The 21,393-nt window shown below is 52.3% G+C and overlaps 1 protein-coding gene across 1 annotated transcript in view; it reads right to left on the bottom strand.

The window, feature by feature from the left end:
• Positions 1-4,781: 4,781 nt before the first annotated feature.
• Positions 4,782-21,393, bottom strand: part of KCNK12 (potassium two pore domain channel subfamily K member 12) — a 57,864-nt gene continuing 41,252 nt past the window's right edge. Inside the window, exon 2 of the mRNA XM_081254044.1 lies at positions 4,782-10,266. Coding sequence (XP_081110170.1) covers positions 9,365-10,266 — 902 coding nt within the window. The 3' untranslated portion in view covers positions 4,782-9,364. The remainder of the gene's footprint in view (positions 10,267-21,393) is intronic.

The following is a 21,393-nucleotide window of genomic DNA, read 5'->3' as shown; positions in this document are numbered from 1 at the left end:
AGCCAGCATGCTAAGGACCCCAGGGCAGAAGAGAGGAGGAGCTAGCTGTACGGCGGGCATCACCGAGACACGCACCACCCCACACCACCTGCCTCCAGACTTCTGGTTATCGTCATCAAATAAACCCCTGTTGGGCTTCCCTGGTGGCACAGTGGTTAAGAATCCGCCTGCCAATGCAGGGACACGGGTTCGAGCCCTGGTCCGGGAAGATCCCACATGCCGTGGAGCAACTAAGCCCGTGCGCCACAACTACTGAGCCTGAGCTCTAGAGCCCTCGTGCCACAACTACTGCAGCCCATGTGCCTAGAGCCCGTGCTCTGCAAGAAGAGAAGCCACTGCAATGAGAAGCCCACGCACCGCAACAAAGAGTAGCCCCCGCTCGCCGCAACTAGAGAAAGCCCGCGCGCGGCAATGAAGACCCAACACAGCCACACACACAAAAGCCCTGTTTCTGCTTCTTTAATCTACTCTCTGTTGGGCTGTCTGTTAATTGCAGCTGAATGCATTGGTAACTAACACAGGAGGCACCCTGTGATCCACAGGCCCGCTAGACCACAGGGAGATGGGCTGGAGTTTTTCGCAAAGGATAGAGCGACAGGGATACTGTTCCCATAAGAAGGAAACAGAAGAGCATCCTGGGCAGACAGAGACAAAGGCTCTAGGATCTACCTTGACAGGCCTTCTCAAGCACACCTAAAGTCTCACCTGCAGACAGCTATGATTGCAACTACGAACATGCCCCACAATCATGGTTTGTGCCTACTGAGTGCAACTCAGCAGTACTGCGACCTGGGTGTGAGAGGGTCTTTAAGAACTTGATCTGGAGCAATTTTAGGTGGAGGAGCGAAAAGGATGGGGTGTGGGTAGAAGAGGTCTCTAAACCCTGGTGCTAACTGGCTGCTGAAATTTTGATAAATGAAGAATGTATCTTATTCTTTGCCAGGTGGAAAGTAGGTGAGGAATGGGGAGCCACAGGACTAGAGCTGGGGTGAAGTACAGAGCCACCCAGTGCTGGGCATGGGGCTCATCCCCAGGCCCTGGCTGTACCTCCTTCTGTGGTCACCCACCACCGTGTCATAGCTCCTCGACCACAGTGGGCGGGATTCATGTCTTATTGACTATAACTGCTATAGGGCTCAGCACAAAGCATACACGCAATAGGTGCTCATATGTGTTTGTTGAATGAATGAACACAAGACCAGGCAGATGGGCTGGACAGAGCTGTGGGCCAAGCAGGAAGGCCATCTGGCTTCTGCTGGAGATTGGCTAGTGAATTGCTGTGTGACCTTCTCCTTGCTGGGCCTCATTTTCCTCCATCTGAGGAATCAAGCAAATGCTCCTTTTTTGTTCCCTCTCTGCCAGAACATTCCTCAATGAATGTTCAGATCAAAGGGAACAGCTCTATGAAGTTTTGCTTCATGTCTTACTTGCAGCAATTCCTGGAACTAGGCCTTTGATAGAAATGTTTGTGTGCCCGTGCATACACATATGTATTTGGACCAAGGGCTCTCATGTGTGAGGACATGCATCCTGAAGAAATCTACCCATAGCCCCAACATCTATGGGGGCTGTGGTGGGAGAGGCTCCCATTTTACCAATGTGGATGTCACCCACAGTGGTATAAAGTCCTAAAGGAGGCCTCAAGGGGTAACCAAGGGGTGGGGGAGGGGTGGGCGCCCCATGGTGTACAGCAGCAGGAGGGCTTTCCATAGGGACAACGGAGAAGAGGCCACTTGGGGGTGGAGGAGACCACAGTGGGGCCTGGTGGTTGGGGAAGAGCTTCCACTTCAACTTCCGCCAGACCCGGCTACAGAGCCCCCATGGGGTTCAAGCTTTCTGACTGCAGAGCTCCTCTAGAGCAGCACTGCAGCACAGACCTCACTGCGGTGAAAGAAATATTCTGCGTCTGTGCTGGCCAATATGGTAGCCGTTAGCCACATGTGGCTCCTGAGCACTTGAAGTGTGGTTAATGCAGCTGCAGAGCTGAATTTTTAATTCCATTTAATTTAAATTCATTTAAAATTAAAGAACTGTGCATGGCTGGTAGCTAATGCATCGGACAGCACAGCTGTAGAGAATGGTACAAATGAAAACCAGGACCCGGCGCTGGCGGAGGTTCTTACAAGGTTGTGGGTGTGCTGGAGCCGCAGCTTTCAGCAGGAAGCTGGCCAGTCCTCAGGGGGCACAGTTCCTTCCCTCCTGCATCCAGATGGCTGGTCCTGCTCAGCCCAGTCCATGGGCAAAGAAGAACAGGGACAAATTGTTGAAGCTGGGTTGGGCATATGGCTGAGGTTAGCTAACGGTGGTTCTTGATGAGAATCCCTGTGGTACTCTCACATTTCTCCTCCCAAACCTCAGAGTTACAGAGCTGAGAGGCCAGCCCCTCATTTTGCTGACATGGAAAAGGAACCCTAGGGAGGGGAGGAGATCTGCTCACAATTGGCCAGATAGGCAGAAGCCAGAGAGGCAGAAGTGAGCTCTCATCACCTGGCGTTCGTTGCCTTATGGTTAAACCTTTCTTTAGCGATTCCACCAGCATCCCTTCTGTGAACATTTCCCTCAGAATGGAGTAGGAAGGGGCCTTAAAAGTAGTTTTCTTTGCCGGGACTCTACTTTTTCCAGTCAAGAAAGCACTGTGCAGGCTCCAGGCCCACAGGACTGCACACAATTCCCCTCTCTGTCTTCTCACATAGGACCCCTTCTGCCTGGGACACCTGTGCCCCGCTGCAGCTGGCTCACCGTGGCCCCTCTCGGGCTCAGCTTGGACAGCCTGCCGCTGAGAGCCTCCCCTGACTGCCTGGCAGGCTGGCTGCCTCTCTGTGGGTGCCCCTGGCAGCCCAAATTGCCTGTGGACATGGAGCACTCATCCTGCAGAACTGCGGGGCCCTGTCCGCTGTCAGCTTCCCACAAGCCTGGAGTAAGGGCTGTACTGTCTTTCTCACTTTGTCTCTCCAGCCCCTAACATGGCAGGGGGGTCCTGGCCCCAAACTAAACAAATTACTTATCCCCTCTGACCCAGGACAAAATGAAGGGAAAGTACCAAATTCCCAAGGTTGGTAGGAGATTAAGTGAGAAAAAATATGCAAATCTCTTGTCCAAGTAAATGTAAGTTTTTTTTTTTTTTCTTATCAGGAAAACAGAAAGGTAACTGACCAACTGACCATAAAAGGGAGAGGGTTGGCAATCCATCCAGGCTGGCTGGCTGGGGGTCTAAAATGTCATAGGAATCATAGGCCTTAGAGCTTGAAAGGACGGTAAGGACCACTTCATGCAGCTAAAACACCCACCTGAATTGATTACACAGCTGGGGCACGAGACCCAAAGAGAGAGGAAGACTGGTGGGTGAGCAGAGCCCAGGCCTGTCCACTGCCACAGCTGGCTTGTGGGTCTCAGCTGGAAGCAGGGTAAGAGAAAGGCCTCTTTCCAGAAACACCACAGGCTAGAGTTTTTCAAACTGCTGGGTATAATTCCTAGGCAGATCAGGAAATCAATTTGATAGCTTTGACCAGCACTGAAACAAAACCAAACCAAAAAACCAGAATGGAAAATAGTACACTGTGTATCACTGCAGCTGTATGAAATCTCTGGGGCTGGGGGGAGCCAGAGAGTGATTTTGCAGGTTGAGGCAGGCAGGGCCTGCACTTGAGTGACCTGTCAATTACTTCTCATCTCTAGGGCAAACTGAAGGAAAAAGATGACCTGGGGAGGGGGCTGTGGAGGAGAGAGGAAGTCTCAGTGGAGTTTGGCGATGGTGATTAAAGAGGTGCCAAAAAGGAGAGGGTTGCAAAGGCATCGTGGGCAGAAGCGATCATCTAGCTGCAGCCTTCTCCCCCAGCTGGCACCACAGAAAGGACCCCCTGCAGAAGCAATAGGGGCTACCTGGTCTCTTATCATGAAATGCCTCTATAACAGTGATACTGTATTTGTGGAGCATTTACACTTTTTGGAGTTCCCAGCCTCCTGCGAGGTGATGGTGAGGTGCGGGGGGGCGTGCAGGGGGGGGAATGAGATCATTCTCCCATTTTAGAGATGGGGAAACTGAGGATCTGATGAAACTGACTGCCAGATGCGGAGCTAGAATCCAGACCTCCTAGCTTCTGAATACGTGCCCTTTCCACACCACAGTGTGAGTGCTCAGTGTTTAGAGTGTACGTTTCAGAACCTGGTTGCCCTTTAATTAATTTATTTATTATTATTTTTTTGGCTGCGCCGCGAGGCATGCGGGATCTTAGTTCCCCGACCAGGGATCAAACCCATGTCCCCTGCAGTGGAAATGTAGAGTCTTAACCACGGGACCGCCAGGGAAGTCCCCCTGGTTGCCCTTTAGAATCACCTGGGCAGCTGCCAAAAAATTCCATTGCCTGCCTGCTCCCCTCATTGAAATTGAAATCAGAATCGGGGAGTGGGAGCGGGGCCAGGGCATCAATATCTTTCAAAGCTCCTTTCATAGAATCTAGTTCACAGCCAGGCTTGGAAACCATGGCCACAGTTGGGGTCATTTCCCCCAGTGCTGGGTTCCTCATGCCCCTACCTTCTTTCCAGCCCTGGCCATCAGAATCTGCCTTGGCCCAGTCTGGCCAGGCTGCCTGCAAGGTCCATTGGTGCCCTTAGCTCAGATGGATTTCACTGTTGTTTTGTAAAGTAACTCCCCTGGGACGCTGCCACCCTGGCCCGATCCTCATCCTCGGAGCTGACATCTCTTGGGGCCCGCCCAGAGGAGGTGTGATTAGGGAGATGGGGAGGCAGACGGCTTTGACAGACGAAAAGCAAACAGCTCAAAGGGGTGGCAGGCTGCATTTTATTCATCGTTAATTTAATAAACACCCCTCAAGCCCTCTCTTGGAGTGTTGCTCGGAAAAATAAATGTATTGTCTAAGAAACCCTGCAGGCTTGCCCCGCATGCTCTAACCCCCTCCTGAGAGAATGGGTAGCATAGAAAATGATTTATAAAGCAAGGGGGAAAGCTTCCCTAGGGAGGAGGTGGGGGGAAGCTGACAGAAAGGGGAAGGGGGTCTTGGGCCAGGTCGGTGCAGAAACCTCACCGCTTCAGTGATGAGACTGGCTGGGTTCGGTACCTGCAGGTGTCAGAGCTGCTCCAGGGACGAGAGTCCGGGCCCTGAGTCCATGCCAGTGAGCCCGTCCTGGGGTTCAGGAGTGGTGTCAGCAGCCCTCCCCTGCCCCAGAGTGGAGCCTTTGGTGGCACCAACCAGCACATTTTATAACAACTGTTCCAGCAAAAAAACGGGCCCCAGCCAGTGCCTCTTCTGGACTCAGAAGTGCCTCAAGCAGTCTGTCTGAATGTGCTTTCCAGACAGTGTGCGTGTGGAATTGTGCTTTTTGTTTGTGAAGAATGTAAAAAGTTACAGTAAGGTGGAGCCGCCTGGCCCATGGCTCCTGTGGTCTCCGCCTCTGTGGGCTGCCGTGGCCAGGAGGGCTCGGGCGCCCCTCACCCAGGGCGCAGGAAGAGGGATCTGCTAGGAGGCCTGTCTGAGAGGCGGAGGAGCCTGTGTACATTCAGCAGCTGTTTTCCAGGGTTTGGCTTGGGTTTGGCCGCTGGCGTCTGTGTAAAACACAGATACGTGCAAAGTGTCCATGAAACTCCCCCAAGACAGGGAGGAATTTTCCAGGCCCCTGCAGATCTCCAGGGAGTTAAAAATGCAAAATCCTTCTCCTTAAAGTGGCCCAGACCAGGATTTTTTTTTTCCGTGGGGAAAGGGGCTAGTAGCTCTTTATAAGGCTGACGTGTGTGTGTGTGTTGTGTGTGTACACACGTGTGCATGATGCTGTGATGTGTGACACTCCTGGCAAAGCCCAGGACTTCGTGGCATTTTCCACAAGCTGAAGGCCTGAGGCTGCCTGAGCCTTCCGACTCCTTCGCCAGGCCCGGAGGTGCTGGCTTCAGTCAGAGGACACAGGGCCCTGGCCACCTGGCCTTCTTAGAGAGCAAGGGCACCAAGGGCAGCTCCTTCCCTGCCTGCTCAGCTCTGAGAAGGCCCGGCTGCAGTCTAAGATCCTGGCCTCTGTGTGGCCACAGCCGAGTGACAAGAGCCCATGCTGATGGGCTGCCTTTACGGGAGCCCCAGAGCCCCAGCACAAGAGGGGTGAGTGTGGGCCTCAGGTTAGGAAGCAACTCGTGGAGCCTGGGGACGTTGTGATTACAGTGAGCTACCAGCTGTGGGTCAGACTGGAGACCCGCCTGGTGGGAGAGGCCACAGCATCTAAGAGGAAGGAGCTCTTTCTTAGCCTGAGGTTCAGAAGAATCTACACTAAAGAAAGGGGTCCCTATCAATGTCTATAATCCTGAAACGATGGGAGGACCCCATCCCAGCTTGTCAAGCAGGTCTGGTTCTCTATGCTCGCCCTCAAGCAGGATGTCAAACAAGCCCTTTAGGCACGGGTCTAGGCTCCAACAAACCCCCTGACCTTGAGAGCCCGGCTTTTCCCAGCAGCCCCTGGCATCTGGGGGACTGAGCCCTTTGGCCTGAGGTAAAGGACAATGATGATTGAAAAGGGCGGTGGTAGGGGGGAACCAGGGGAACATGGACAAAAACATGTGCATACCACTGAGTCCTGAGCTACCATTGTACACTAGAGGACTGGTGTTTCTCTGGGAGGTTGCTGAGCAGGAAGGGTCCCTTTCCCAGCTCCCTTGAACCATGCTTTCGATTCCTTCAGCAGCGTGCCCAAGCTGCCTGCAATTGCCTCCTTCCAAAGCCAAAGCATAGGAAAAGAAGTGAAAACAGCTAAGGCTGCAGCATGAGCAACTCATAATAGACTTTAGGAAGCAGAGGTGACAGAGAAGACTGCCAAAGAAGGTTATGAGCTGTCCTTCTCCGGAGGCAGGTCCTGTTCCCGCCTGTGGGGATGGGATTCTTTGCCGTCCTGCGTGCTGGTCAGCAGATTGCCCGGATGCCTTTTTGGCCTGTCTAGCTCAAGGAGCCGTGATGACTGTGTCTTAAGCCTCCTGTTCTCTTCCTGGGGCTCACTTTCTCTGAGTTGGCTGCTATTTTGCCTGCTATTAAGTCCTCATGATCTAGATGTCTCTGTCAATGGGGATGTCCCCTCTGGATAGCTCAGATCCCCAAATTATTTCCTGTTGCCTAGGTGACACCTCTAACTGGATGCCTTTTAATCTTTCCTTCTTTTAAAGGGATAAACCTGAAACTTTATTTCTAGGTCCCGTTAGAGGACTCTGCCCTAAACAATGCATGCCTCTCTGAGCACAGTGTGACCGCAGCCATTGCTCAGATGGGGGAAGGGTGGCAGTGTTGGGGAGGCTCATGGAGCTGGCCTGGGGCTGACATCACAGTGCATCCTGGAAGCGTGGCTCTCTGGAAGCCTACCCTTCAGGAACTGGCAACACTGACTTCTGGCCAGCTCCTCCTCACTGGCTTCACCCCCAGCTTACAGTCTGTGTTTAAAAACCAATCCAAATTAGAAATTATCCCTCACCCCCCAAAAAAGAAATTACCCAAAGTAGCTGGAGAGTTACTCAGATCTTAACTTGTTTCTTCCTTCCTGCCATGAACTGGAAGGGGCAAGGGGAGGCTGACATTCAAGTATGACTCGCGTGTGTGTGTGTGTGTGTGTGTGTGTGTGTGTGTGTGTGTGTGTGTGTGTGTGTGTGTGTGTGTGTGTGTGTGTGTGTGTGTGTGTGTGTGTGTGTGTGTGTGTGTGTGTGTGTGTGTGTGTGTGTGTGTGTGTGTGTGTGTGTGTGTGTGTGTGTGTGTGTGTGTGTGTGTTTTCTAGGCACATATGCTTCCTTCACTGCCAGGGAGGGAGATTGTACAGCTTTTGATGCCTCTCAGGCAGATGGTGTGAGGAGTCCTGGTGCTTTCCTAAGACTTCCTGTCAGAAGCTGTATATATATACTGGTGGGTCACACTGTGTCTGACTAGACTCTGGTATTTATCCTTGGGATCGTCATCTTTTTGGATGAGAAAAAATGGGCCAAAAGAGTATTGTTCCTTTACAGTCCAAGACCCCCATCTCTTCAATGAAGGCTGGGTATCTGGCCTTCCTCCAGGTCAGTGACCTCCTATGAGGTAGAGGGTGAGTCCGGGAAAAACTGTCCTTCACCTTGAGGATCATCCAGAGCAAAACTTTAATCCTAAAATTGCTTCCATCCACCAGCTCTCTCCCTCCTGCCTTCCTCCACCTCCAATACAGACTCTGTGTGTAGAAAAAACACATTTCCTTGAATATTAGTGGGGGCCAAACAGGGTGTAGAATGGGATGTGTCCCAAACACATCATGGGCTCTGGAGTCAAATTCTCTGACACTTGCAGGATGACTGCTTTGGTTCCTGGTGCTGCAGGCCCTGGTGCCCACCAGTGTAGCTGGCAGAGCCCTGATGCAGAGGAGGGGCAGCTGGAGGGGGTACTGCGTTCTGCACCCTCGGGCTCTCTAAAAGGGAAAAAAAGATAAGAAAAAATCCACACCAACAAAGAAAAATCTTGTCTCAGAAGACTCAGACAATCCTGGTTAATAATGAAAAGCATTCCCGTGGATGATGCTGGTGAAAGGAAGGAGCATTGTTGAGGGGATTCAGAGATGTGCCCTGAGCCTCAGAGATCAGCCAGCTGAAGTGGAGCTGGGCTCCTGCAGCCTGAGTGCTCCCGGCCCTGCAGGCCACTCCAGGCTTTCCCTCTTTAGAAGGAGTTGCCCTGTGCGCTGTGCTAAGTGGACTAACTCCAGGCTGAGAAAGGCCTGCTAAGCCCCTTACCACTGCAATTCCCAAATCTCTGGGAAATGCCAGAGTCCGCAAGTTGGTGCTATGTTCCATCGCATTGCATAATACTACGCCATTCTCTGTGTGTAGCGGCTGTACTATATATATACATCAGGAGGCAACATATGGCTCTCCCCATCCCCACCTGTCATAACTGTGACTGTATCACTTCTGACGACCAGAAGGAAGCTGCTGGGCTGGGCCAGGATTCTAAATGCTGCGGAGGTAATTCAGAGCCATGAAAGTTGCACCATATGCTTTGGGGTTGCCAGCTGCTTACGTGCATCGAGACGGGGTTTAGTGCCAGTCTGCAAAACCCAGGGGTGGCACTCTTCTCACTGCTGTGTGCACCGGGCGAGGGTCTGGGGTGCCACTTTTTCTCTCCCCGGAGGAGAATCTGCTGGGGACCACAGTTCTCCAAGAGGGAGCCCATAAGGAAAACAGGCTCCCCCAAAACCTGCCCTTGATAACATCGGGCCTGGCCAAATAGTATTTCTTTAAAAAAAATTTTTTTTTTGGTTTCATTTTATTGGATAAAGGTTAAGAAAGCGCCAGCGTCTGAGAGAAGGAAAGCAAACGCCGCCCGGCTGCACCCCAGCCTGGTGAGGGTCCGTGGCGCGGCGAGGCACGCGTCTACCTGGAGGCGCTGGTCTCGGCCAGGCGGTTGTTCATGATGCCCAGCGCGCCCACGCCGCCCGAGAAGCCGTTCTGGCGCGTGTTGACGCACACGCTGCGCGGGTAGCCGTTGGCCGTCTCGGACAGCTGCTTCTGCAGCAGCGCCAGCGACACCTTGTTGGAGGCCGTGAGGTCGCGCATGGAGATGAGCTCGCCCGACAGGCGGCGGCCCTCGGCGTCGCTGTCGCGGGCCGCGGGGTCGGCGCCGAGCGCGGCCAGGCGGCGGCGCAGCCGGGAGCCCGGGGTGATGGCGTTGCGCCGGGCCAGGGGCGCGCCGGGCGCTGGGCAGCAGCGCGCGCAGCAGCGGCAGCTCAGCTTGCGCAGCATCCAGTTGAGCACCTGCTTGATGAGGATGGAGATGACGTTGAAGAGCGAGTAGATGCAGCACACGCCGAGCAGGATGAAGAGGAAGTTGCCCAGGCGGTAGAGCCCCTGGTTCCGGTAGGCGGCGTGCTGGCTGCTCACCAGGTCCCCGAAGCCGATGGTGCTGAAGGTGACGAAGCAGAAGTAGAGCGAGTCCACGTAGTCCCAGCCCTCCACGCTGGTGTACATGGCCGAGGCGCAGCAAGCCAGCAGCACGGCGAACAGACCCAGGATCAGCAGCACGTGGTACACCGAGGGCTTCCAGCCAGCCAGGCAGTCGGCTTCCGAGAGCGCTGAGCCGCGGCGGAAGGTGGCGGGTAGCAGGCCGCTGCGGCGCAGCTGGCGCTCCCGGCAGGCGCGCATGATGAAGGCCAGCAGCGAGATGATGCGCTCCAGGAAGAGGTTGAAGAACAGGATGGTGCCGGCACAGCCGAACAGCCCGTAGGCGATGAGGAAGGCCTTCCCGCCCACCGTTGCGGGGGTGGTCATGCCGAAACCTGTGGAGACCAGAGCAGGGGTCAGCGAGGTCCTGGCTGAGCAGGTGGTCCCCACCCTGCACGGGGCAGGCATCTGCAGGTGCTGACATGGCTCCTATGCTGAGTGGCATCGCTCAAGTGGTATTTAGACATTTCTCTTTGGTGGCACTAGATATGGTTCCTAATCTGGGCAACCTCTAAACTGATGGAGGAGACATGGCCCCTCGTCTGGGGGGGAATCTATAAATCAATATGGGTGAGGCAAGATGGTCACTAGGAGGGACCCATCAGGACACACAAAACAGAAACCACTGCACAGATGCAAACTACTGTGATGCCCACAAACCGAACAAGTGTCACCTGGTCTCCTATCCCTCAAATTGTTTTTTTAATGTACCAGTGGCACACCTGGGCCTTGTTAGGACAGACTTCCATAAAGGCTTCATTTTATGGGATTGCTGGGGACCAGGTAGGGTGTGTTCAGTCCAGGTAGCTATATTTGATGGTCTCTGAAAAGGGGTTTATGAAACTGACAAATGGATTGTTTGAGAATGAGTCCACAACCTTCAGAGAGTAAGCGTGGCTCTGCCATTGGACATCAGCTCCTTCTCACCCAAGGACAGCCATCACCCTTGCTCACACGTGTAGCCCAGGGAAAGGTTTTGGCCCCGCTGGGTCCTGTGCTGCCGTGTGTCTGGAGTGGCTTTTATCCTGAGAGGTCTGCTCTGTGCCAGGGCAGCTGCTCAGTGCTTTGACTCTTGTAATTAAGTCTTAATTTACCCATTCGTTCAAAGCACAGTCTTTAAGGGAGCTTCTTTATCAACTGATTTCTGCAGAAGGCTTGGCTTCCCACCAGGATGCTTTGGCCCCTGTCATCCAGGGCAGTGCAGAGTGGCAGCTCTGCTTCTCCAGCCTGAGCTCTCAGCCTGTTGTGGTGTCCTTGTGGGACCCATGCTGCCCGCCTCTGGTTATGGGAGGGGATGTAATCCCTTAGCATGAAGATCCACTGCTGCCTGGAGCCTGAGCAGAAAATGCATCATCTGTCTGAGTGGCACAGTAGCACCTGTCAACATCTCTCTGTAGCAGAAGTTCAGGGGCATCCCTGTTTAATGCATGCCCGACGTCAGGAGGTCTACCTGTGCACTGTTAAGTGGGGTGGCGCCAGCTCTGGGAAAGGGGTGGCTTACCATTTCCCTAAAAAGGCCAGAGAAAGTTTTTTTTCAGAATGTTCCCTTAAACTTGTATGCTAATCATTTTCTAGATTCCTTGGAGGAAATGCCCAATTGCCTGACATTGTCTTCATCTTATGCTTAATGACTCAAGTTAGGAGAAAATCTTATCATGATACCTCTGTTGAGGAAGATGGATTATGTCCCTAGATTCAGAATTTGGACGTAAGAGTGTGAAAAAAGCCAAACTAGCAGTGTAACCAGGAACTCAATAGAGGGATTTTGCTGCACTTTAAAGCCAAACTCAGGTTCTTGAATTCATGAATCAGCTCTGAATCGATATGACTATATGTGGAGTGGGAGTGTTTGTATTTGTGTGTGTGTGTATTTATACAAAGTCCTAGGTTGATGACCCAAGTGTCCAACAGCCTAATTCATGCTCTGTTCATACAAGGAAATACTATACAGCAAGGAAAAAGCACAAACCACTGCTACTTGTAACAACATGAATGAATCTCACAAAAAGAACGTTAAACAAAAGAAACTGGACACAAAATAAGTATTCCACTTGTATAAAATTCAAAACCAGGCAAAACCAAGCTACAGTATCTTTTTAGGGATGCATACTTGGCTGGCAAAATTATAAGGGAAATCGAGGAAGTAATTTTGATAAAAGCCAGAATTGGGGTTTCCTCTGGGGATGGCAGGGTGTGGTGACTGGAAGGGGACCCGGGGGACTCTGGGGTGCTGGAAATCTTCTGCTGATCTGGGTGGTGGTTACATGGGTGTTTGTTGTGTAGTAACTTTCAAATTGTGTGTTTTATGATTTTTTTGTAGTGTCATGATAAAAACTTCAGAATGCCTAGACTATTAGGACTGTGAGGGACCTTAATCCTGGTCTGCCCCTCACTGTATAGGTGAGGGAGAAGGGGCAGAGGGGACATGGCCTACAGCTTGTGGGGGACAGATGCCATTCATGTGTCCTGGCTTCTAGCTTGGTGCTTAGACCGTCATACACAGCACTGCTGCTACTCATGAAGGGAAAACACCTCTCGTAGGGGGATCACTTGGCTAAATTCCTAGAGAAATGAAAAATCCTGAGCCTGGAATATTAATACTATGCCTAAGAGGATACTGAATGGGATTTTCCTATTTTGAGAATTTTCAGCTAAAGTCTTAAAGCTAAGAGTGACATGTAATATGTTAGCCCTCATTCTAAAGAGAAGTTTTAGATACATCTATGTCATATTGATTAAAATGGCAAAATGGGTCTGGTGACTAGTAACCCCTACTACCCACTTCCAGGCTGTACAGAAAGGTTAGAAATTATCCAGGGATAATGGGAGACGGTCCTGAAGTAGGAGGGGTGCTGTGGCACCCGCAGGTCTAGAGATGGTGGTGGTGGTGATGGTGAAGAGAACGTCAGGCTGCAGCAAGGGCAGCCTGGCAGCTCATTTCCCAGTGGATGCTGGCTGAGCTGAAGACACTTGAAAGCTTACCCAGGAGCACTGGAGTGGAGCATGGTGAGGTTTTCGGGAGAGCCAGAGGTGTCTCCTGGAGTCTGACGCTGTGCTGGATAGTTCTGTGGGTCAGAGGCTGACCGGAGCAGCCCACACAGGCAGGGACAGGAAGAGGGCATCAGTGGGAGCAGTCTGTACTCCCAGGGCACCTTGCACCAAGGATGGGGGAGAGTGACATGGGTCAAGCAGACTCTGCAGACAGCAGCCACATCTGAAGAGACTGTGTCCGGGAGGGCTGCCTGCTGGATCAAGGGTGCCTGAGGGGCAGAGGGTAGGGGACAGTATGCGATGTAGTCACAGGAAGCACCACCCGCTCAGGGAAAGGTGCAGGGCAGTGGTCCCTGTATTGGGGGGGAATCTCCAAAGACCCGTGTGGGCTCCATGGAAGGGTATGTCTGTCCTAGCCGTGGGTATTGTGATGCCACCAGCAAAAGCTAAGAAAGGATGATAGTGGCACCAGTGATGTAAGACCAAGAGGAAACAAACAGATGACTCCTCCCATACTGCAGGTCCCTGAGCCCGGGGCTGGGCCAGAGCTGGAGGGAGAGGCTGAGCTTTGATTAGAAGTGAATTTGAAGATGGGATTTAGATTGGGTTGGACATCTGAGAATGGGTCTCAATTTTAAAACTGGTGGTACTTAAAAAAATATTTATTTGGAAAACTCTAGCATCTATCCAAGATGTTGTTAAGAAATCCAAAAGAGAATTCTTCAAAACCATAGATGAAGACAAAGCCATTTCCCGTGCCAGCCCATTTAATAAACTGGTTCCAAAGGCCCACCACTCACAGTGCCAGCCCCGCAGGTCTCGTTTCGCTCCATCTCTACAACCTTTGAGGGAGGCACACCCCTGTTTAACAGATGAGGTGACCTCGGGTAAAGGGGCTAAGTAGTTGCCATGGCTGCACAGCCCAGAAATGGTGGGGCTGAGCCTGAAAACCAGGTTGGCTGGTGTCTAACATCCACCTTCTCTCTGCCACCCTAGACTGTCTTCCGAGGGCACCGCAGGGCCTCCATGCCTCTTAGAAAACCAAGAGGGCTGGCAGCTGGGGGAGCACTTTCATGTGGGCAGGGTGGCTGACCCTCAGTCACAACTCCTGTCCCCAAGAGTCCACTCTCCTCTTGTGGCTCTCTCTCCACTGACTGTTGCTGGGGAGAGGGGCCACTGCTCCTCCCTTAATGTCTTCACCAAGGTGGACTCATCCCCCTTCCCGTGGCGCAGCTAAGACAGCAGGAAAATTCAAACCAGACTCAACCCAGGGCTTGGGGACAGCAGGAGGACGGAGGCACAGAAGGGACCACTGCTTCTGGCCCACTGTCCAGCCGGTTGCCCCCAGGCAGGGCATTCATCTGCCTGCTGGGCTCCTGACAGGACTGCCCCTGCCTGACCTACCCCCGAGTCAAAAAGCCATCTCCAGGGCTTCCCTGGTGGCGCAGTGGTTGAGGGTCCGCCTGCCGATGCAGGGGACACGGGTTCGTGCCCCGGTCCGGGAAGATCCCACGTGCCACGGAGTGGCTGGGCCCGTGAGCCATGGCCGCTGAGCCTGTGCGTCCAGAGCCTGTGCTCCGCAACGGGAGAGACCACAACAGTGAGAGGCCCGCGTACCGCAAAAAAAAAAAAAAAAAGCCATCTCCACCCTCGGGGAGCATCTTCAGGTTCCTCCAAACTCCTCCATGAGTGGATCCTGGCTTCTGCCCCCAGCAGCCCCTTTAGAGTCCACGTTTCTTGCTGAGGATCTGCCTCTTCCCTGGGTGACAGAACCCAGAATGAGACTTATTTTTCCACCCACGCTTCTTCTTCCCCACACGGCCGTGGCCTTTGCCAGGGCCTCTACACAACGCACCACCAGATATGCACCTGGAGCACCGTCATCCACCTGCTCATTCCTTTCTTCAGCAAACACTTACTGAAGACCTGGTTTGGCAGGCCTCGGGCTGCGCTCAGGGCTGTGGTGGAAAACCAGACAGACACCCGCACAGAGGATCCGGGCTGCCTTCTTAGAGGTTTTGCACAGCTCCCCACCCCTCTGCTGCCTGTGGCTCAGCCCTGGGCCAGGGCACAGCTTTACCCTGCTGCTCCCGTGCAGCGGCTGGGCCAGACCTGTCCTGAGGTGTCCTCATGGCTGACTCCAGGCCCAAAATGATGCCAAGTGCTTGACTGGCTGTGGCACTCTCTGCCCAGAATGAAGGGGACAGGCAGGTCAGGAGGTTCTCTGTGCCCACTTCACCTCCCTTTGCTTTCCTACAGACCCACGTCGGCTCAGCTCCAGAGGCAGGGCGGAGGGGGCACAGTCTACCCTCCGGCCCCATCAACGCCAAGAGGCTCAGAGCTCTGGGCTGCTGAGACCCCTGGGCGGGCCTCTTGCTGAGGGCAGTAGGGTCCGTGCCCAGTGCTGCTACCTAGCCAGATGCTTCCCAGGGTGGAAGAACAGTCCCCCAAGCTCTGGGGAGCCAGGCCGGCTCTGGAGAGGGGCCTTGAAGCTTCAGCCAGAGAAAAGGCAAACCCAGCCACCCTGAAAATCCCCATTTCCCCCACTCACACCCTGCGGAGGCAGGCGTAATCTGTCCCCGGGTTCGCACCAAGCCTCTATTTTGTTTATGCCACAATTGATCTGCCATCCCAGTTTGCAAAGAGCAGACACTTGGGGGCTTTATTATGCCACTTTGACAAAAGCTGTGAAGCTCATTCCCACAGCCTGTCTGGTGCCGCCTTCGCAAATGGGGCCCTGGTGACAGGGCCTCCGGAGTTCAGCTCCGAGAGCCTGGAATTGAGATGGAGAGACCAGCACTGGTCTGAATCGGGCCCTGGGTGGCAGCCTCTGTGCTGGACACTGGACGCATGTCCCCTCATCCAGTCCCTCCAACCACCCTGAGAGGTACGCATCATCAACCCCAACAATGCAGGCAAGGACATGGGCCAAGGGAACTGAAGGTACTCGGCCGAGTTACCGTTTGTAAGTGGCTGAGCTGACCCTGAAGCCCTTTCCACTGCGTCAGATGGGAAGCCTGAGCTCATCACCTTGGGGACTTTTTCCCACTGGCTCTGCAGTATCAACTTGGTGGAGGGGAAATATAATTTATAATCCAATCTGGGATACTTTTGAGAGCAAATAATTACCCCAGGATAGCAGGTGTAAACCAGAGCTGATCAAGCAACTGGGATGCATGATTAAAATGCAGATTCCAAGGCAGGTCCCACTCCAGAGGCTTATTTAGAGGGACCCAGGAATCTACATTTTAACAAATGTCTCCTGATGATTCTAATGTGAATGGGCTAAACCCCTTCCTTTAAGAAACAATATTATGCTGTATCCCTGATGACCCTGCTGGTTGGAATTTGCCCAATTTCAAATACTTTGATTTAAATTTCTTTTGTAAAAAAAATTTCCAGCTTTATTGAGTTACAGTTGACATATAAAACTGTAAGATATTTAAAATATACATCATGATGATTTGTTGGTTTAAATTTCAAGTGACCTAAAACCCTTGTTGTGGACATTGCAGCTGTCTCCTTAACAACCATCACCCCACCCCACAACCTAAAGTGTAGCAGCCAGGCCCCTTGGAGCACTGACCCAACTGCCAGGGGTGGGCTCTATTAGTCTAGGCCAATCAGGAAAATCCAGTCCCTTATCACGACTGGCTCAAGGATGGATAGGCCTAAGCCAATCAGTGCAGGCCATTTTCACGGCTGCAGAGACTTGTTCAGGAATGGGCATGTGACCCCATTCAGGCCAATCAGATGAGAGTTTCTCTGATAGTTTCTGGGTAAAATGCATCTCACTTTTAAAAAAATACTTATTTATCTTATTCATTTTATTTTATTTATTTTTGGCTGCATTGGGTCTTAGTTGCGGCACGTGGGATGTTCGTTGAGGCACGAGGGATCTTTCGTTGCGGCGCGCGGGCTTCTCCCTCTCTAGTTGTGGCATGCAGGGTTTTTTTTTCTCTCTCTCTAGTTGAGGCCCGCGGGCTTAGTTGCCCTGTGGTGTGTGGGATCTTAGTTCCCCGACCAGGGATCGAACCCATGTCCCCTGCCTTGGAAGGCAGATTCTTTACCACTGGACCACCAGGGAAGTCCCTAAATGCTTATCACTTTTAAGAGCTGCCCTGGGTGTGGAGGGAGCAGGAGGTGGCCCCAGGAGTGGTTGGCGGCCACCTGTGGCCATGAGGAGCCAGCCTTAGATGAAGCTGACACTGCAGAGGTCTGTCCGAGTATCCTGAAAACCCTAATGAGCTGTCCAGTCAAACTGCAGGCTGCCTGACCTACCCTTGGACTTCCAGTTACATGAGCCCATAAATCTCTTTTCCTGCCTAAGCCTTCTGTGACAGGCAACCAAACACACTCTAGCTGGTGCCGATGGTTAAGGGCCTGGTTAAACATCCCAGGGTCAAGGAAATGGTATCAGACTTGAACTCAAAGCTTTGACTGCTGTTGTAGCCTCGTATCAGCCAAGTGATCGAAGCAAGTCACTCTAACTCCTCTGAGCCTCTATTTCTTCATCTGTAGAACGTCGACCCCCTGATGCGAGCCCTCTCTGTGAACTGTAATACAACCTGCCAATGGGTGTTCCTCAAGATGAGACAGTGGACTTAATGCGAGGTGGAGAGAATGCCCATGATTAAGAAAAAGAAATTTTAAGTAAAGTGAAACACGTTTATTCACTGCGGGACTTTTTGGAGCACTCACCGTGTTAATGTGATTTATGAAACCACCAGGGCTATGCTAACACTATCCAGTGTTCCCCAAACTAACTTGACCATCGAATGTATTTAGTCACCTCAGGTGACTCGAGTATTTCAAAGAGTAATATTTGGGAAATGCCATACTCTATCCTCGTGACGAATTAAGGATGAGGCATTTAAAAACATTCTCGAGGATTTCCCACGTTTTAAAAAGTCACTGCGACACTGCAGTGCCTTTTCAGTGCCTGGCGTGTAGAAGGTGTTGGGCCACGTCTGCTGGGTGAATGAACAGACTGTCACTCTGCTTGTTTGGAGCAGTGATTCTCAAACTCGATTATCTAGGACCCAGCTGGGGATCTTGTTAGCTTCTGGGGTGGGGCTTACAATTCAAAATTTCTAACCTGGTCCCAGGTGAGGCCACTGCAGCTGGTCAGTGAACCTTATTTTGAGTACCAAGCACAGATGACTTATAGTATTAATTACCTTCAGGGTCCTGTCTCCACAATGAGATTGGGTACCCCTTGGGAGTAGGGACCAAATTATATTGGCTGTTTGGAACTATCGGTTATATGGGCTGCTCAGGTTTGAATCCTAGCTCCACTACTCCCTAGCTGTGTGTCTTTGAGCAAATTAATTGACCTTTCTGTGCCTCATTGTTCTTATCTGCAAAGTGGAGATGATAATATTTGTATTTTTGTACTCAACTGAGTCAATATGTGCAAAACACTTAGAATAGTGCCTAGCACATTAATAAGCCCTTAATAAAGTCTTCTTCTTCTTTCTGTTCTCCACAGTGAGCAAGGGAATCATGTATAAATTAGGCACTGATAGTTATTTGTTGACTGAAAATAAAAGTTTCAAGAACATCTCAAGGGTGAGAGTTAAATATCAGGGAGAGTGGGAAAGCTGAGGTGTGGGGTTGGTGGGCAGAGGAAGGGAAAGGACCCATTAGGACTCATCAGATAAAATACAGGACTCCCAAATAAATATGAATTTCAGATAAACAAATCACTTTTTAACGTAAGTACATCCCAAACATTGCACAGGCCATAGTTACACTAAAAAATGCTTCATTGTTTTTTCTGAAATTCATATTTGACTGGGAGTCCTGTATTTTTATCTGCTAAATCTGGCAGCCCTACCCATGGCCCTACTTGTCTGCTGGGCACACTACTTTGGAGAGCGTCTCCTAACATCCCGCTCTCCCGGGATCCTTCCTGACTGGCTGGAGGGATAACAGGCTCACTTTAACAATCAAGGAGCCTAAAGGTCACACAGAACTGGGCCTTGCCCACCCAAGGCCAGGCCAGCAGCCTAGTCTTCCAGCGCCTCTCTCTCTCCAAACAGGGAACAGTGGGAGATGTGGAGTGGGCTGTGGTCAGAGGGTGGGGCTGCCATCGGGCTGCTCTGTGGTTGGAGCTGAGACAGGGACTCTTGGGGAGAAGGAGGGAAGCTCCTGGCCACATTCCGTGGAGGAGGGCTGGACGCTTGAGAGGAGACACTTCCCTGGGACTGGAGCCCCAGGCCTGGAACCTCAGGGCTGCCCATGTCATCCTTTTCCAAGTCCCTCCCCTGAGGAGGACAACTGACCAGCCTGGCCAAACCTTTTGGGAGGGCTGGGAATGAAAGGAAGACTAGAAGAACTTTAGTGACAAATGGAAACGCGGAGGGGATAATAATAGCTGAAACGTGTTGAGTCCTCACTATTTCCGGGCACTGTGCCAAAACTTCATGTGTATCAATGCATATTCCGTCGTCACAGCTCTGTGAGGCACTGGGTAGCATTCATTCTAAGTCACAGCCTTTTTCCTCAATTTTTTTTTTTTTTTTTTGCGGTACATGGGCCTCTCACCGTTGTGGCCTCTCCCGTTGTGGAGCACAGGCTCCGGACGCGCAGGCTCAGCGGCCATGGCTCACGGGCCCAGCCGCTCTGCGGCATGTGGGATCTTCCCGGACCAGGGCACGAACCTGTGTCCCCTGCAACAGCAGGTGGACTCTCAACCACTGAGCCACCAGGGAAGCCCTTTGCTCAAATTTTAACAGCCCTGAAATCAGGATGCATCTTACGATCAATGACTTGACATAGTTTATTTGGCAGCATTCTAAATTCTTAATGGTACACGTTATTGGTATATTTATAATTGATGGTGTCTTAGATTTGATGAACTACCATGGGAACTATTATCATTCCCATTTGTGAGATTAGTAAACTGAGTAACACTTAATAAAGACACTTAGGTTAAATAACTTGCCCAGATCACAGAGCAAGCAAGTGGCAGAGCCCAGGTGTGAAACTAGAGGAGGGAGCTTGTGATGTGATAAGGGAGAAAGTTAAATGCACAAGAGTTCGGAAGAAAGAGTCATAGGTTGCTTTTGGTTGGAGCAGCAGTTCTTAACTCTGGCTCCATAATGGAATCGCCTGGGAAATTTAAATTAGTCCCCAGACCAGCTTAGGTCAGAAGCAGGGCTGATGTTCTCCTGGTGCAGTGACTGGGAGAGTCTTACGGAGGAAGAGGTATCTGTGTTCAGTCTTGTAGGGTGGATGGGATTTCGAGAGGGAGGAAGTAGAGGCCTGGGCTTGAGAAAGGTGTGCCCTGCTGGGAGAGCGCTATGCACAGGGCCAGGGTAAGGGGCTGGGTTCAGCCTGGCTGGTTCCCACGTGCAGCTTGGCGTCTAGCCCACAGACAACGTTTAGTAACTCTTGGATGAAACTGTAGCAGAAGGAGAAGGACAAGGCTGGGAGACCCTCCTATCCACGTTGTACTCAGGCTGAACTTGCAGGAGCACTGTGGCTGTGAGGGTGTCACCTGACACCGCAAGAAGCTTCTCCATCATCTGGGCCTGGCATCCAGCAACATGTCTGGCCTTGTAGAGACTTACAAACCCTGGAAACATCAAGCTGCAGAAGATAAACTCAGGGAGTCTCCATTCCTGCAGGCTTGGGAAGGGCCAGCATCAGCTTTCTTGGAGAGTTGAGAGCAGAGGCTGTGGCGTCAGGCTCTGGCGCCTCCACTTGCTGATGGGCCAATGGGGACACGTTATTTCTCCCCCTAAAAGTGGCCTGATGACCGCCTACTTCGTAAGGTTGCTGTGAGGAGTAAATGAGGAGGTGGCTCCCTGGTGCGTTCAAGAAGCAGCAAGCGTAGCTGGGAAACGCCCGGGCGAGGCCCCAGCCCTCACAGTGCAGCTGAAGAGCCCAAGGTGGAGCAAGGAACGGGCCAACCACGGACTAGGAGTTTCGGCGGAAAGGACAAGCCCCACCCCCGTACACACACCTAAGACGACTCTACCGCTAACTTGCTGTCCCTGCGTTTCACCGGGCCTCTGTGTCCTCGGCAGTCCCCGGTGAGTGGCAGCGTCCCCTCTGGGATGGCTTTAGGCTCTGGTCCCTGCGCCGAGTTGGGGGGTGGGGAGGCACCACCTTTTCCAATCCTGAAATCAAGGGTGGCAATGGGGGAGGGGGACGCCGGAGAGTGGGCCTGTGGTGGGAAAGCTGAGACTGTGGGCTGCGACGTTTGCTGCCGCTGGAGGGTTTGTCTAAATTGTAACCGAGATGGGCAGCTCCCTGAGGGCGGGCGCGGGCCTGGGCTCGTGCTGGATGCTCCCTGACTCAGGACAAAGAGGCAACACAGAAAAACACAAGTCACGTGGAGAGAGCGGACCCTTCCATTCTCCTGTTCAGTTTTGCTTGTTCTCTGGGGGCCTTTGGGATGATCTTTGTTTGCTAAGAGCAGAGGGTGTGTGGGGATGGCTGAGAGGGCAGAGGGGCTAGGA

Source organism: Mesoplodon bidens (genome assembly GCF_964165515.1).
Source record: "Mesoplodon bidens genome assembly, chromosome: 14".
In the NCBI taxonomy this organism is placed as follows: Eukaryota; Metazoa; Chordata; class Mammalia; order Artiodactyla; family Ziphiidae; genus Mesoplodon; species Mesoplodon bidens.
The sequence above is the reverse complement of the archived record's forward strand: the minus strand, read 5'-3'. Positions and strand labels throughout refer to the sequence as shown.